This window comes from Bos grunniens, chromosome 13 (assembly GCF_055505025.1).
Source record: "Bos grunniens cultivar Pamir isolate PY7600 chromosome 13, Bosgru_T2T1.0, whole genome shotgun sequence".
Taxonomy (NCBI): Eukaryota; Metazoa; Chordata; class Mammalia; order Artiodactyla; family Bovidae; genus Bos; species Bos grunniens.
The window spans coordinates 8,190,728-8,208,431 of record NC_141177.1 but is presented as its reverse complement, the minus strand read 5'-3'; the positions used below and the strand labels follow the sequence as shown (position 1 = coordinate 8,208,431).

The 17,704-nt window shown below is 49.0% G+C and overlaps 1 protein-coding gene and 1 non-coding gene across 2 annotated transcripts in view; one reads left to right on the top strand and one right to left on the bottom strand.

The window, feature by feature from the left end:
* The window catches only part of SLC13A3 (solute carrier family 13 member 3), an 83,329-nt gene that overhangs the window by 4,837 nt on the left and 60,788 nt on the right, over window positions 1-17,704 (bottom strand). Inside the window, exons 7-10 of the mRNA XM_086330816.1 lie at window positions 16,359-16,454; window positions 15,305-15,409; window positions 13,525-13,622; window positions 9,198-9,310 (exon numbers count right to left, since the gene is read on the bottom strand). Coding sequence (XP_086186942.1) covers window positions 9,198-9,310; window positions 13,525-13,622; window positions 15,305-15,409; window positions 16,359-16,454 — 412 coding nt within the window. The remainder of the gene's footprint in view (window positions 1-9,197; window positions 9,311-13,524; window positions 13,623-15,304; window positions 15,410-16,358; window positions 16,455-17,704) is intronic.
* Window positions 1,944-2,016, top strand: TRNAR-CCU (transfer RNA arginine (anticodon CCU)). Its single transcript has one exon. It is a non-coding gene; the product is annotated as a tRNA-Arg (tRNA).

The window sequence follows — 17,704 nt, the reverse complement described above, 5'->3', positions numbered from 1 at the left end:
AACACAATGAATGTGTGAGCGCTCAGTTGCTAAGTCATGTCTGACTCTTTGCAACCCCAGACTGTAGCCCACCAGGCTCCTCTGTCCATGGGATTCTCCAGGCAAGAAAACCAGAGTGGATTGCCATTTCCTTCTCCAGGGGATCTCCCCAACTCAGGGATTGAACCCATGTCTCCTGCACTGCAGGCACATTCTTTACCACCAAGCCACCAGGGAAGCCCAGCACAATGAATAAGATGACCACCAATAAAGATATTTATGATGATTATTACAATGATGGTACACAAACACTGCCATTATTATTTGTATCATTATTCATTAGATAAGAATCACCAACCTTTCGGCAAAGTAAACACTTCCTTCGCGTGTTACAGAGAAGGAATCCTAACTTGGCGAAGTTTTTGTGACTTGCTCAGTGTCCCCCAAATACTGGCTAAGATGTGTTTTGCACTCAGGGCCACGGAGTCAGTATACTAACATTCTCCTGCAAAGCGCCCTGTCACCACGTACTCTCCAGTGGACACACCAGACTGTCACTGCACCTCTTAATGAAGGGCAGTGCCCAGAGCTGACCACAGCTCTCCAGGGCAGTAAAGACAAGGTCGATGTCCTCTCTTTGACTCCAGACTCCACCTGCCATCAGTGCCGCAGAATTATCTCCAAGCTCTCTCTCTCTGCTGACTTCCCCAGGAATTACTCTACTTGCGGGTATTTCATAATGACACTGTCCCGCTTCTGCCCTCCAGGCTTCAAATGTATCCTTAATAACCCAGAATCCAATGCACCTTCGTTAAGACCCCAAAGCGGGAAAACGGATGTAAAATTGTGCTCGATGCTGCCCCCTGGTGGTGCCACGCGGCAATATAGCAATAAGGCTACAGGGGCGCCATCTGTAGGTCGTTTTGTTGACAAAGATAAAGCAGTTGTAGGCTTAGGAGCGGATCAAGGCCGGGGTTGGGTTAGACCCCGAAAGCTTAGCCAAGTGTGTGTCTACCACAGCCCGTTTATCAGTGCAGTATCTTTTGGTACTAACACACTTCAGCTTATCAGAGAACAGGTATGCATTTCTTCTCTGTTGAATAGAAAATTTGCTGTTTATCCAAAACTAAGGTTTCATCGTGGATTCTAGAATATAGTATACTGTTTTGATACAAATAAAATAAATTATTTTATTTGTCCCTACACCATGACTTAAAAGTTACCTTCAGGGAATGAATAATAAATGCTTAAAGATAATTCCCTAGAAGAGACCTTATAAAAAGTAAGGTTCTTCTTTCACATCCGCACTGTTTGATAACCTAGAAATTATAGTGTATGGCAGAGTCCAGACCCCGGCCCCTCTTCTGGCACAGGGAACCCTGCAGGGAAAAATGGGGCCACTAGTTTTTCTCAGAGGCCACAGCTCTGGCAAAGAGACCGACGGCAGTGTGTGTAATTAAATGGAGAAGGGCTGGAGAGAGGGAATATTAATGACTTGGATGAATGAGGAGCCAAGAGCTTCCCTGTAGCCGGGCCTCTGGGTGCCAGGCTTCCAGCCAGCCTCCCCACGGCCACTCAGGGCCTTGGCTCGGTTTCCGTAGCCGAAGGGCGGTCTGGCCGCTTCAAGAGAGAGGAGACCCCCCCGCCCCTGACCAGGGGCTCTCGAGGGGACTCAAGGGGCTTCACCTGCTCTTTCCTGTTCCCTTAGGAATCAGAAGCTCTGTTTCCATGGAAACACATAGCCACAAGGTTTTCCCAGGGACTCCAGGACCAGCAACTTGCAAGGGCAGAGGCGGCATGCCCAGGAGGTGAGGAGAAAGGGCTCTGGAATCAGATTAGGCTTGTTCCCCCACCTTCATCCACTCTGCTGTGTCTTCCTTGACAAGTAACTAAACCTTTCTGTGCCTCAGGTCCTTATCTGTGAACTGAGATGCAATAGTGCTTATCCTCGGGGTTACAGACCCACCCAGCTAGTTCAGCTGGTAGAGCGTGGGACTCCTGATCCCAGCATTGTGGGTTCGAGCCCCACGTTGGGCAGCTGTTCTTCAACATTAGGGCTTCCCTTGTGGCTCAGTTGGTAAAGAATCCACCTTCAATGCAGGAGACCTGGGTTTGATTCCTGGGTTGGGAAAGATCCCCTGGAGAAGGGAAAGGCTACCCACTCCGGTATTCTGGCCTGGAGAATTCCATGAACTGTACAGTCCATGGGGTCACAAAGATTCGGACACGACTAGACAACTTTCACTTTAGGGGTTATGGTTGGGAAAAAGGAACTAATCTCTAAAGCTCTTATAAAAATGCTTGGGTACCAGGTAAGTGCCCCAAACCTGCCATTGCCTATTAGTGGCATCAAGTCACGAGATATCAGCAGTGATGGGACACTCAAGAAACTGCCTTGAGTAGTGGTTGTCAAACTGTTCCTTATAGCCCCCAGGGGTGCCAAGAGGTGCCTGAGGCCACTGGTGCAGCATGAGAGGGGAAGACAGAGCTGGCAGGACGGTGACCCCTCTTTCTCCTCCTTTCTCACTTCTATGAGGTCCTTTCTTCCTGATTTAGCTGATATACAGAAGGATCAGATCTTAAAGGAGGGTGTTATGGTAGAAATGAAATGTTTCAGGTTGAAGTCTCCATAGAAAACCCTTGAAAAATCTCTTTAAAGGCCTCATAATGTCAGACTTTATTTTTCTGGGCTCCAAAATCACTACAGATGGTGACTGCAGCCATGAAATTAAAAGACGCTTACTCCTTGGAAGGAAAGTTATGACCAACCTAGATAGCATATTCAAAAGCAGAGACATTACTTTGCCAACAAAGGTTCGTCTAGTCAAGGCTATGGTTTTTCCTGTGGTCATGTATGGATGTGAGAGTTGGACTGTGAAGAAGGCTGAGCACCGAAGAATTGATGCTTTTGAACTGTGGTGTTGGAGAAGACTCTTGAGAGTCCCTTGCACTGCAAGGAGATCCAACCAGTCCATTCTGAAGGAGATCAGCCCTGGGATTTCTTTGGAAGGACTGATGCTAAAGCTGAAACTCCAATACTTTGGCCACCTCATGCGAAGAGTTGACTCATTGGAAAAGACTCTGATGCTGGGAGGGATTGGGGGCAGGAGGAGAAGGGGACGACAGAGGATGAGATGGCTGGATGACATCACCGACTTGATGGATGTGAGTCTGAGTGAACTCCGGGAGTTGGTGAGGGACAGGGAGGCCTGGCGTGCTGCGATTCATGGGGTTGCAAAGAGTCAGACACGACTGAGCAACTGATCTGATCTGATCTGATCTGATCTGAAAGACAGTAGGCTCAGCCGTGTGTGCACAACTCGACGTAAGAATCCTTAGGTAGGGACTTCCCTGCTGGTCCTGCGGTTAAGATGCAACTAAAGACCCTTTATGCCACAACCAAAATCCAGTGCGGCCAAATTAAATAAATAAGTAAAGTAATAAATATTTTACAAAAGACTGATACTAAAAAAATAGAATTCTTAAGTGGAGAGAGCCAGTGAACTTGATTAGAGGAAAAGAAGAAAAGACTGCATGCACATGCATGAGCATTCAAACCATTGTACTGCTTACAAGCTGTGTGGCACTGGGCAAGGAAATGGACATCTCTGCTCCTTGCTTTCTTCAAAGTACAGGTAAAAACAATTCCTGTATATAATAAGTACCAAACAGGGCTTACTATTACTTATTTAATTTAACAAACACTTAATACAGTGCTGATTCTATGCTGAGAAGTCGCCTCAGTACTTTGCTAACATTAACTTATTAATCCTCAGGACAATTCCACGAAGGAGTGGTGATGTGGGTGCATGTGCCCCCAGCCGTTCCAATTGTTTGTGACCCCATGGACTGTAGCCCGCAAGCCTCTTCTGTCCATGGGATTCTCCAGGCAAGAATACTGGAGTGGGTTGCCATGCCCTTCTCCAGGAACAAACCTGTGACTTCTACATCTCCTACATTGGTAGGCAGAGTCTTTACCACTGTGCCACCTGGCAGGGATGAAGTAGTACAGTTATCCATATTTTATGGTTGATGAAACTGAGGCACAAAGAGGTTGTAATATGCTCAAATAAGTGAAATGAGTTTGGAATTTTGCGCTCAGAATCTGGCTCTTACTTCATAATGCTACCTCTCCAATAAAATGATAAGAACAGTAAGAACAGCAATAATAACAACTCTCCAGCAGAAAATGAGGGATTCAGGAGAATACACATGCTTCTACTTGCCTATAGGGTCTAACTCAGCAGTGGCCACAGGACTGGAAAAGGTCAGTTTTCATTCCAATCCCAAAGAAAGGCAATGCCAAAGAATGCTCAAACTACCACACAATTGCACTCATCTCACACGCTAATAAAGTAATGCTCAAAATTTTCCAAGCCAGGCTTCAGCAATATGTGAACTGTGAACTTCCAGATGTTCAAGCTGGTTTTAGAAAAGGCAGAGGAACCAGAAATCAAATTGCCAACATCCGCTGGATCATGGAAAAAGCAAGAGAATTCCAGAAAAACATCTATTTCTGCTTTATTGACTATGCCAAAGCCTTTGACTGTGTGGATCACAATAAACTGTGGAAAATTCTGAAAGAGATGGGGATACAAGACCACCTGACCTGCCTCTTGAGAAACCTATATGCAGGTCAGGAAGCAACAGTTAGAACTGGACATGGAACAACAGACTGGTTCCAAATAGGAAAAGGAGTACATCAAGGCTGTATGTTGTCACCCTGCTTATTTAATTTATATGCAGAGTACATCATGAGAAATGCTGGGCTGGAGGAAGCACAAGCTGGAATCAAGATTTCCTGGAGAAATATCAATAACCTCAGATATGCAGATGACACCACCCTTATGGTAGAAAGTGAAGAAGAACTAAAGAGCCTCTTGATGAAAGTGAAAGAGGAGAGTGAAAAAATTGGCTTAAAGCTCAACATTCAGAAAATGAAGATCATGGCATCCGGTCCCATCACTTCATGGGAAATAGATGGGGAAACAGTGGAAACAGTGGCTGACTTTATTTTTCTGGGCTCCAAAATCACTGCAGATGGTGATTGCAGCCATGGAAATTAGAAGATGATTACTCCTTGGAAGGAAAGTTATGACCAACCTAGACAGCATATTAAAAAGCAGAGACATTACTTTGCCAACAAAGGTCCGTCTAGTCAAGGCTATGGTTTTTCCAGTGGTCATGTATGGATGTGAGAGTTGGACTATAAAGAAAGCTGAGCGTAGAAGAGTTGATGCTTTTGAACTGTGGTGTTGGAGAAGACTCTTGAGAGTCCCTTGGACTTCAGGGAGATCCAACTAGTCCATCCTAAAGGAGATCACTCCTGTGTGTTCATTGGAAGGACTGATGTTGAAGCTGAAACTCCAATACTTTGGCCACCTGATGAGAAGAGCTGACTCATTTGAAAAGACCCTGATGCTGGGAAAGATTGACGGCAGGAGGAGAAGGGGACGACAGAGTGAGATGGTTGGATGGCATCACCGACACAATGGACATGGGTTTGGGTGGACTCCGGGAGTTGGTGATGGACAGGGAGGCCTGGTATGTTGCGGTTCATGGGGTCGCAAAAAGTTGGACACGACTGAGCGACTGAACTGAACTGATAGGGTCCGTTCCACCCTGATTTAATATCAACTTGTATCACCTGAATATATGTGTAGATTGTTGTGGATAGAGATTAAATGAGATATGCATGAAGGTGCCAGAATTAGACCAATTTTTAATTCATGAGACAGTAAAACTATAACAACAATAAAAGTGGCGAGCCCTCTGCATTAGGCGCCATCCATCATGTCATCAGTCCTCAGAACATCCCATTTACAGGTCATGTCCAACAAATACTTACTGAGAGAGCATGTTAAGTACCAGGACTTTTCTAGATGCCTAGAAGAGCAATGAAGAAGACAGATATGGTCCTTGCCCTCATGGAGCTTCCATTCTAGTAAGAGAGACACCAATAAACAAATGAACAGGGTTTCCTGCGGGGGGTGGGGGCGGGTTGTTGTTTGCTATTTAGTTGCTAAGTTGTGTCCAACTCTTTTGTGACCCCCGTAAACTGTAGTTTGCCAGGCTCCACTGTCAGTGGGATTTCCCAGGCGAGAATCCTGGAGTAGGTTGCCATTTCCTTCTCCAGGGTGGGGGGTGGTCTTCCCAACCCAGGGATTGAACCTGCACCTCCTGCATTGGCAGCCAGATCGTTTACCACTGAGCCACCAGGGAAGTCCACAACCTGAGGAGTAGATATGGCTACAGGAAGTAATCAGGGTGATAAGAGAGAGAGATGGGGGCTGTGTGTGGAGGGGAGGCTACCTTAGATATAGTGCCAGAGAGGGTTTCTCTGAGGATGTGACCTTGAAGCCGAGACCTGAGGGTAAGGACTCAGAGATCTCAGGGAGGAGCATTCGGCAGAGAGGAAGCAGGTGCAAAGGTCCTGGGGTGCAAATGAGTTTAGTGTGGCTGAGGAGCAGACCAGTGGGGCTGGAGAGGAGCCCTGAGGGGACAGAGATAAGAGCTGATGTCGGGGTGATGGGTGGGGGCTGTTCTCTGGAGGTCCAGGCAAACCTTCAGACTAGAGTCTAACTACATGGGGGAGGCATGGACAGCTTTGCAGCAGGAGGAGACTGGTGAGAGCATCAGGCAGGTTTAAGCAAGTTACTCCAGCTCAGCGCAAGCACTGGGGTCTGCTTCCAGCCCCTCAGAACCAGCAGGTGGGCATCTACACATCCAGGCTCCCTGTGGGCCCAGCCCGAGGGCCTCCAAGCCCCGGGAGGCCTGGCAGCAACCTGGCGAGGGCATTAGGCCGGGGCTGGGAAATAGGACGTGCCATGAGCACTCTGGTCCCTCCTGGGACAGGCCGCCTGGGGAGGGGATGGTGTGAGCAGGGGTTGGGGGAGGGGGCCACTGTCACACAAAGTCTTTATTGCACAGAAACCCCGGCCGGCTGCCCAAGGCTGGGCCGGGAGCCAGACTGGCCTCCTCAGCATGCTCAGCAGTCCTGCAGCCCAGCCCCCACTGTGAGCCGGGCTTTGTCCACCACTCTGACCGCATAGAAGCCTCTGGGGTGTAGGTCAGGCTCAGGGTGAGGCAAGGGCCTCTCATTAAATGGCACCATTTCCACCAAGTTGCTCAGGGCAAGAACCTCCACTTTTCCAACCCACTTAGTAACTGTAACAACTCTATGCGATGGGTACCATTACTGTGCCCATTTTACAGATTAGGAAATGGAGGCACACAGCTCAGAGGTGTAGGACTGACTCCAACCCAGATGGTCTGGGTCCACCGCCCATGCTTTCCACCTTTGCCCTGCACAGCCTCCTAATTTACCTGGCTAACATGCCACTTCCTACTGGAAGCCTTCCCTGATATGTCCCAAGCAAGAGGCAGTAGTGAGAAGAGTCCGACAAGTTCAAATCCCAGCTCTGCCCGCTGTGTTCCCTCATGCTCTGGAGCCCGTGTGCCACATTTAGAGAATTGGTGTGCTGCCACGGAAGATCCTGTGTGACACAGCTAAGCCCGGTGGCTCAGATGGTAAAGCATCTGCCTGCAATGCGGGAGACCTAAGTTTGATCCCTGGGTTGGGAATATCCCCTGGAGAAGGAAATAGCAACCCACTCCAGTACGCTCGCCTGGAAAATCCAATGGACAGAGGTGCCTGGTAGGCTACAGTCCATGTGGTCGCAAAGAGTCGGACACTACTCAATGGCTTAAAAAAGACCCAACACAGCCAAATAAAAATAAATAAATAATATTTTTAAAATCCTGAATTTTAAAAAGTAAGCAATCTGAGAAGTAATTTCAGCTTCTTTTACCTTAATTTCCGATTGACCCTTAACCAGCTGTGGTTTTGAAATCTGGGGGTAGGGTGGGGCCCAGCTTCATGAGCTATGGGTTCAAATACCACTCTGCTGGCTTTTGGCTGCACAAACATTGGCAACTTATTCAGCCTTGAGTTGCCTCTGTTTCATCTTTGAAAGGAAGATGACCACACATCTACTTCAGCGGTGCCTTTGAAGATTAGCAGAGTCAATATTTGCATAGCGCTTCCCGTGGTGCCTGGCACTTGGGAAGTTCTCAAGAATGAGTGTTAGGAGGCTGGACTCTGAAATCAGATGGACTGGAGTTCAAACCTCACCGCCTAAGCAGAGGGCAACTGCATGACATTAAGAGAGCTGCTTAATTTTTCCAGGCCTCAGTTTTCCTACCTGTAAAATGGGGATAAAAATATTCTCTAGCCCTGAGGGTCAGTGTGGAGATTTCATGAGCTAATAGGTTACTACGTGTTGGACATTGAGGCTGCACTTCCACTGAGCAGGTCTGGCTGTGCTGAGAACATGTGCCTCCCCAAATTCTTCTCTGTCAGTGCCTCGCTCACCTCAGTCTAGTCCTGGCTCTGCCTCTGTGCTCACAGAGCCCTTTCAGTTCAGTTCAGTTCAGTTCAGTCGCTCATTCGTGTCTGACTCTTTGCAACCCCATGAACCGCACACCAGGCACACCAGGCCTCCCTGTCCATCACCAACTCCTGGAGTTTACCCAAACTCATGTCCATCGAGTCGGTGATGCCATCCAGCCATCTCATCCTCTGTTGTCCCCTTCTCCTCCTGCCCCCAATCCCTCCCAGCATCAGGGTCTTTTCCAGTGAGTCAACTCTTCGCATGAGGGGGCCAAAGTATTGGAGTTTCACACAGCCCTTTAGAACCACATTAATAGTAACACCAAGTAGTTAATATTCATAATATCTGGGCCCTAGAGCCAAACTACCTGGCCTCTAATCCTGAGGACATAGCTGTGTGGCCTTAGGCAAATTACTTTACCTCTCTGTGCCTCAGTTTCCAAATCTACAGAATGGGGATAATGGTGGCATCTACCTCATAGGCTTGCTGGGAGGTTTAAACACACTAACATGCGTACAGCACGTTGAACAGTGCCTGTGGAGGGTCAGCCTGCTAGGGTGAGTCCTCTGTTCGTACAGGCCCCTCGGGTCATGATATTAGTGTTAGCAGTTCTGGCACAACACTCACTGCCAGCTCCTCGAGGTCCCACACTGTACCATTTTCCTCTCTCTCTGGGCAGCACCAGGCACGGCACGGAGCTGTGATCACCCCCACATGGGAGATGGGGCGGCTGTGTGGCTGGTGGGGCTTGCTCAGCCCCACGCTTGCAGCTGCCCCAGGATGGGCGCTCACCTCCCCGAGCTGCCTGCTGCCTGCCCCTCTTACCTCGCAGCCTTTGGCCATGGCAAAGCCCCCTCCCAGGAGAAGGATGATGTTCCAGGGCACTGTGTCCTGAGCCCTCTTCCACGTCAGCAAGGGCACTGTCTCTGTGTTGGGAGCTGGGCGGAGAGAAGACACTCAGCTTGGGAGGGCATACCCAGCTCCTCCCACTACCCCCTACCCCGGGCAGGGAAGGGACCCGACACATTCTCAGGACCCTCAACCGGAGGAGGGAACATCAGCCCCTGGAGCCCCATCTCCGTGGGGACACACAGGGGTCTCCCGGAAGCCACAATCTGGCTTCAGCATCCCATTTAGGAGTTTCAGGGGAAAAAGACACAAACATCATGACGGAGCATTTGCTGTACTCAGAATCTTCTGAAATTGCACAATTCACATGCAGAGCATCCTTTCAGTTCCTAAAAGCCCTTCTGGGTAAGTGTTACTTTCACCCTCGTTTACACGAGAAAAGGTCCTCTTTTGTAACTGAACGTGTTCAGAAAAAAAGAGGAAGCAAATTCAGGAGAGTAGAAACTGAGGGAATGTCTGGTCCGTGGAATCATGAGGCAAATTGTATTTCTTCAAAAGCAGGGATGTCTGCAGTGGATAGAACAAGGGGCTGGCTAACGTCTGCTGTAAAGGGCTGGAGAGGCACTAATTCAGGCTCTGCAGGTCTCTGTTGTGGTCAGGCTGCCATGGAAGCATGGAAGCAGCCACAGAGACGGCAGACACACGTGGACGGGGCAGCGTTTCCACGAAATTCTATTTTCAAAGCGGGGGGCAGCCGGATTTGGCTCACGGGTGATAGTTTGTCATCCCTGCACTGAGAGCATCCTCCTGGACCTTGGTTTGCTGCGGGTCCCTGGAACATGACCTTGCCTCTCAGAGCCCCCATATCCTCAGCTGACCCCTGACACGATAATGGAAGCTGGTAGGTCCTTGTGGGCACTGATGAGGCAGTGATGGAGCTGTGGACGGAGGGACATTTCGGTTCAGTTCACAGCTGCCTGGCACCTGGAAGTCACTCCATAAACACTTGTCAGATGATATATACAACACATGGAGCCCAGTGCCTGGCACCGAGTAAGCTCCCTGGAACCGGGCCTTCTCACTGCAGGCTGCCAGCAGCCTCCCTGGAGGAGGATGGGTCTGACCCATTCAAGGTTCCCCCGCTGCCAGGACAGTCCCTGGTTAAACACTCTTTGATATTTTTGTTTCCCCTTTTTGGTGTTTTTCAAAATTTTATAGCATGGTTATCTCAAACAAAAGTTTCTAACTGGATAATAAAGACAATCCAAAGCCCCTTACTTAATACTTAACAAAGCCCCTCTACTAAACAGTCCCTGGGGTCATAAAGAGTCGGACATGACTGAAGCGACTTAGCACGCACAAGATGCACGCAGCCCATGGGTGTATACATGTGGTTCTGATGTCACACACTGCCATCGGATTCGTGGGCCAAACCCAAGTGTGAGGAAGACATCAGGTAGCCCAGCCCTTGGCCTTTAGGTGATAAAATAGTATTTCACTAAAGAGGCACCCAAGGTCTGAAAAAGTGACCCACCGGTGAAGTCAGTTAATGTCAGCTGTTACTGCCTTTATTATCTTCCCACGCTTGGCACTATTTCTTATAAATGCAGCCTCTGACTGAATTTCTCACTTCTGGCTCTACATTATACTCTGCCATCTAGAGCAGGAGCTGAAGGCATAGACTTTGAGGTTGAACTAGAATTCAGTCCTGGTTCTGCCATTCAGCTGTGTGACTTGAGCCAAGTGCCCCTACCTCTCTGAGCTTCAAAGTTCTCATCTGCCAAAGGGAGCAATAGCACCCCTCTGAAGACCAATTCCGACAGTGACCTGAGGGCTTTGAGGCTGCACACCTGCAGCGGTGTGTGCAACGGGCTCAGCAGGGGGTGTGGCCCGGAGCGAGTCCTTGGTCATTTCATTAGCAAGTGTATACTGGGGACCTACCCTAGGCCCTGAGGATATGGAAGTGGCCAAAACAGGAAAAAAAAAACCAACCTCCTGTTGGAAAGCTTACATCCCAGTAAGTAAGGCAGGTGATAAATCAATAAATGTATCATGTTGGGAAATTTTATGTGCTATGGAAAAAAAAAAAAAAGAAAATATAGGAAAGAGACTGAGAGTGCAAAGGAGGAGCGCTTTTCTAGATGGTGTAGTCAGAGAAGGCTTCTCTGGAGAGGTGACCTCAGGACAGAGGCTGAAGAGAATGATGGAGTGAGCCATTCGGATGTCTGGGGGAAGAGCTTGTTGGGCAGAGAGGAAGTGGAAGCGATCATCATCACCCACAGCACGGGCATCCTCTTTCTCCACGTCAACAGCATCATCCACAGCAACCTCCTCCTCGCCTTCCTCCCCCTCTTCATCATCACCCATGTCGCCATCACCAGCCACAAGCACAGCGCACAGCACCCAGGAGGCAGAGTCTCAGTGCTTGGGCAGCGATCATAAAGGCCACAAGCACAGCGCACAGCACCCAGGAGGCAGAGCCTCAGTGCTTGGGCAGCGATCATAAAGGCCACAAGCACAGCGCACAGCACCCAGGAGGCAGAGCCTCAGTGCTTGGGCAGCGATCATAAAGGCCACAAGCACAGCGCACAGCACCCAGGAGGCAGAGCCTCAGTGCTTGGGCAGCGATCATAAAGGGAGCTGCAAGTACCACTCAGACCCACAGGGGAGTGGGAGACAGTGGGTAAGATGAGGAAAGTCAAGTTTGGCTCGGATGTCTGGGGTCTACCTCCCGTCTCTTTTTAACTGGCGGTGTGACCTTGATCAGGTCACTTTCTCTCCATGAGCACTGACGGACCACTCTCTAAGGCTGCGTGGAAGACATGGGTGTTGAGTACTGGAGTCAATGCTTTAGGAGAGTAGCAGAAAGTGTGTGGGACTTGATGCTTCGAGGGACAGAAACCGGGGTCAGGAAGTAGGAGGAGCAGTGGGAGTAGGTACTGTGCAGAAGTGGGTGTTCTGAGGGGGACCACTCTACCAGGGAACAGAAACTAGAATTAGGAAGGAACGCTAATGAAGAGGAAGTTACAGATGCCAAAGCTCAGAAACAGGAGAAACTCCGAAAAAAAAAAAAAGTTTAAAAAAGTGTTAGACAATCAGTCGTGTCCAACTCTTTGGGACCCTATGGACTGTAGCCCGCCAGGCTCCTCTGTCCATGGAATTCTCCAGGCAAGAATACTGGAGTGGGTTGCCATCCCCTTTTCCAGGGGATCTTCCTAACCCAGGGATCGAACCTGGGTCTCCTGAACTGTAGGCGGATTCTTTACCATCTGAGCTACCAAGAAAGTCTGAACAGATCAACAAATGATAAAGGGAGTGGATGGTGAGGAAAGCCAGTTGGAAGTAAGACAGAGAAGCAGGGAGGAAGAGAACAACTGAATCCCGTTCAGTGGCAGAGCCTCAAAGCCCACAGTCTAAGCCACCTGACCCCAGGCTTGGGGTCCACACACGCAAACCTTCACTCCTCCTGGAAACGGGAGCTGCCGCTGGAATACGCTTTTCTTCCCCCAGCAATAGAAGACGGTTAGATCACAACCCCTATGTCCTGACCTCTGACCCAGAGCTCATCCCACAGCCTCAGAGGGTGACAGGCCAGCCATGGCCTCTGTCACCGGCAGCAGATGTTGGCACCTTCTTCTGCAGACACCAGCTGAAATCCCAGTGGGGTCATAATCTGGAGATCTGAAGGCCAGCCCACAGACACTTTGGTTTGGGTGCTCAGTGATTTCCTGAGGCTGAAATTGAACACCGGGGTCTAGGTTTGCCGCAGTCCCCCTGCTTCCTATCCGTTTAGAACCCAGCAGGAGATTTCCATCTCTGGCTCCTTAGGCTCTTGCTTTGGGCCCAGAGTTTTTCTGGGCAGAGCTGAGGCTATTGTAGAGGCACTCACACAACTAAAGAAAATAAATGTCCACGAATTTCTTCTTCAAGAAATAAAGATTTTATTTGTGGACACTGAAATTTGAATTTCATGTCATGTTCACGAGTCAGAAATATATATATATATATATTTATTCTTTTCAACCATTTAAAAAATGTGAAAGCCATTATTCTGAGTTCAGGGACTGTACAGAAATAGCCAGCCAGCTGGGTTTGACCCAGAGACTCTAATTGCTAACCTTTGCCCTGGACTGTCACTTCTGGCAGCTCTGTACCCAGACGTGGTAAAAGCTCAGACAGGGAGAGGGAAGCAGCAGGATGGTGTGGTTTGTACAATGGGGCTGTCAGTCTCAGGAGGGCCCCGCCTTCAGGCCACTGATCACCAGGCTCCAGACCACCGATGCCCCGGCCTTGCCCGCCTTACCTTTAAAGTCAAACCACCACTTGAGGGACGGCTTTTGTGACGGGAAGAAGAACAAGATGGTGACAACCGACACGCCGGTGACAGCATCAGAAATGAACCTACAAGGACAAGGCCCCAAAGCATGAGACCCCGGCATGTCAGCAGGCCAAGGTTTGGCAGCTTTGCAAATGAGGATTTGTGGAAGGGAATTAGGCCCTCTGGGAAGGGGACGTTGTTGGAGGCCAACGATTGTGTTCTGCACTGTGCTTGGCAGGGACGCGAACCGCCCGTGGATGCGAAAGCTCTTTATCCACAGCTCCCTGGGGCGTTTAGACTTTGCTGGAGCCAAACAATGTTTATCCTCCCACTTCAAGGACCCTAGGAAGAGGGATTTGACCAAGGAGAAATCTGAGAGCCGCAGAAGGCTGGAGTCTGTGGAACCCCTACGCATCACTATACCCGGGGCTCCTGTGAGGCCCTGAGTGTATTTGTTCAGCTCCTGTTTGCACTCCTCCTGGGGTGGGCAGCTTAGCACACAAAGATGCAACCCAGAGATGCAGCTCACACAAGCAGAGCCCAGATGGAGCCCACCTCACAGCCCCTTGAGACCTCCCTGCCACCTTCCAAGAATCCACAATGTGTCCTGTGGGGATATCAAGCCCACCAAAGTCTCAGAGACAGTCCTCAGGGGCAGGTATCTTCCCTTTCAGATAAGGAATCTGAGTCTCAGAGAACAGCAGCAACTTGCTCAGGGCCAGACCATGGTCTGTAGAAGAGATGATTTTGAACTCAGCTATTTCTGGCTCTGAGTTCAATAAAGCACAGAGCCAAATGCCAACAAAGACGCTTTCAGCCCACACATTTGGGAAGAAGAATATTCAAATGGCCAAGAAACTGGGAAAGATGGTCAGTATCAATGTAATAGAGAAACACAGATGAAAACACGCGCTAATAGACAAGTAAACCGTGAAAAGGGTGACAATATCTAATGGGGATGTTGAGAAACACAGGCTGTTGGTGGGAAAATAAACTTTCTGAAGGGGGAGCTGGCAGTATGTTTCAAAACTTTACGTGTGAATACCCCTTGATCCAGTTGTTGTACGTCTAGGAATTTATCTTCAGGGAATAACTAGGCTCTTGTACACAGATTATGTACTGGGATGTTCATTACTGATAAGAACAAAAAAAAGAATGGGGGATTTTTAGTAGGGACATGTTTAAATAAATTGTGTATTATCATATGTATAATGAAGTACCCCTTGCTTATTTAAAAAAAAGATAAAAAATAACATCAACTGTTATGTTTGATATGGAAATACAACTGAGATACCTTGTAAACTAAAAAAAAAAAGCAAGTTTTTGGGACTTCCCTGGTGGTCCAGTGGTTAAGAATCACCTGCAGGCGACACGTGTTCCATCCCAGTCCAGGAATATCCCACATGCCGCGGGGCAACTGAGCATCCAATAGGTGCTCAATAAAAGTTGATTGATTGACTGAATAATAGAATGAATGAATGAACCACGTGCTCAGGGTTGCACACTTTGTAGTGGGGGGACTGGCATTCGAACCCAGTTTTGTCTGATTCCAAAGGCAGAGCTCTTACCACACGAGAACCCAGATATTTTATCACCCAAACCTAAGCTCTTTTGAGAGCAAAAGAAGGAACTGGTAACAACCACACAGGACGAGAGGCGGAAACCTAGCCCAGCTCTCCCCAGCGGCACTGCCTCCTTAGCTCCGGGCGGCCCAGCCCCTAGGCTCCCCTGTTGGACTCCATCCCACAGGTCCCCAGAGTCTCACCCAGGGGTGAAGAGGCTGGCCCAGCCAGGGATGAACTTCGGGTCCCGGGAGAAGAGGAGGATGGCAAACACGCAGAAAAGGATGAACACGGCCTGTTCGGCAAACCTGCGACACAGAGATGAGAACACCAAGGTGACCCTGGGCTTTGGCCTGACAGCAGCAAGGGAAGGCCTGGGGCAGGGGCCCACTGGGTGTGGTGGGTGTGAGTGGGCCCAGGCCCTGCCTCTGAGAGCCAGAAGTAGTAGTTCGGTGCTTCGGCGGTCCTGAGAGTGAGGGCGGGGAGTGCCGGGTGTCACTGGTTCCTTTCCTGGGGCTTCCATGTTCCCCCAGCATCCTTCCTGAGCATCAGGCCTGCCTCCCTGCAAACACTTCGTATCATTCCCAGGGTCCTAGGGACAATCCAGAGGGAGAAAGAAAGCGAGACACAGACAGAATCAGAAAAACAGAGAGAAAAGCAACTGACGGGAACAGAGAGGTAGGCGAAAGAGAGGAACAGTCAGATATCCAGAATGGGGCAGCTACGCAGAGCGACAAACATGGAGAGAGGGGCAGACAGAGGCAAAAGAGAAACCCCCCACATGTTGGGGTAAATATCTACCCAATGTGCCCATTTCACAGATCAGGAAGCAGGGCCCAGAGAGGGTTAATGCTTTGCCCAAGGCCACACGGGAAGTTAGTAGCAGAGTCAGACCTTGTGTGTGGGCCTGCTGACTCCTGGTTATTTTCACTTTAACATGCACTGAACGAGGTCCTGGGAGCCACTGAGGCAGGGCCAGGTATCCCATGAACAAGGAGGGAAAGTGGGCAATAGGCAGGAAGGTGACACGTCCCCACTCCAAGTGCAGCCTGAGGGGTTTGCTGGTCCTCAGGGTATCGACCCCAGTGCCAGGGCAAGAGGCTGACTGTGTTAGTCATCTCCCTACCTTCCGTCTCCAGGCTCCCAGGCTTTTGGTCCTGAAATTCCCTCTGGACTCAGTCCCCGAGAGGTAGCTCTCCTGAAAGTCTAGTGCCCAGTTCTCTTCCCACCCCAAGCAAGGATCCCTGCACCACGTACTTGATGGGCCCCAGGCTCTGGAATTCCTCCCGAATCGTGTCTCGAGCCCTCTTTTCTGCATCAGTTCTGAGCTCAGATTTCTTCTTCCTCCAGCCCCTGAAACAGAAAATGGGGAAGTTAGGAGTGGCCATTGCAGTCTAAAACACTTCAGCGACCCCCCTCCATCTAGTCAGGCCCCTTTGCCTCTGTTTTAGAGACTCTGTGACAGCCTGCTGGGTGGTCACCCTGCCTCCTTCTTCCCTTTCTAAAATCTGTTCTGCCCACCTATAGCCTGGATGGTCTTTAAAAAATGTGAATCTGATCATTTGGCTCCCAGGCTTAAAATCTTTTTTGGGGTCAAACAGGCTCAGGAATAAACCATACACACCAAGGAAATAAAATACAAAGTCCAAAATAGACCCCACCATAAATGGGGATTTAGTCTATGATAAAGTGGATGCCCCAGCTTGTTGTAGGAAAGATGACATATTCAGTCAATGATGTGAGACATACAGATCAATGGAACCTAGTAGAGTGTCCAGAAATAAACCCACACTTCTATGGTCAATTGATTTCTGATAAAGGTACCAACACCATTCAACGGGGAAAGAACAGTCTTTCATCAAACGGTGTTAAGACGACTGGATGCATGTGTGCTTGCTCAGTCACTCAGTCATGTCTGACTCTTTTGAGACCCCATGGACTGTAGCCCATCAGGCTCCTCTGTCCAGGGGATTCACCAGGCAAGAATACTGGAGTGGGTTGCCATTTCCTCCTCCAGGGGATCTTCCTGACCCAGGGATCAAACCTTCATCTCCTGCCTTGGCAGGCAGATTCTTTACCACTGAGCCACCTGGGAAGCCCCAAGACAACTGGACAGCCACATGCAAAAGGATGAACGTGGAACCCCCTACCTCTTGGTACATACAAAACTTAACTCAAAATGGTTCAAAGACCTAAACATAAGAAGAGCTAGACCTATAAGTTTTTAGAAGAAAACATAGAGATAAATTCTCATGGCCTCAGATTAGGCACATATTTCTTAGCTATGACACAAAAAGCACAAGAAAACAAAAATAAATTGACTTCATTAAAATTAAAAACGTTTGTGTGTCAGGAAAATGTATCGAGATAACTTGATGGTTATCTGAAATGAAAAAAAAGCTGATTCCAAACCTGTACCCTGCAGTGTAAGTTGCATCCTTACACTGCACTCTAAAAGGCAAGCTCCAACTAGATGAAAGGATTTAAATGTAAAAAATACAAAAATACTAGACTAAAACATGAGACTGTTCTTTCATAACTCCTATAAAGGGAAGACCTGTCTAACTACAATTGAAAATTCAGAAGCCACATGAGAAAAAATT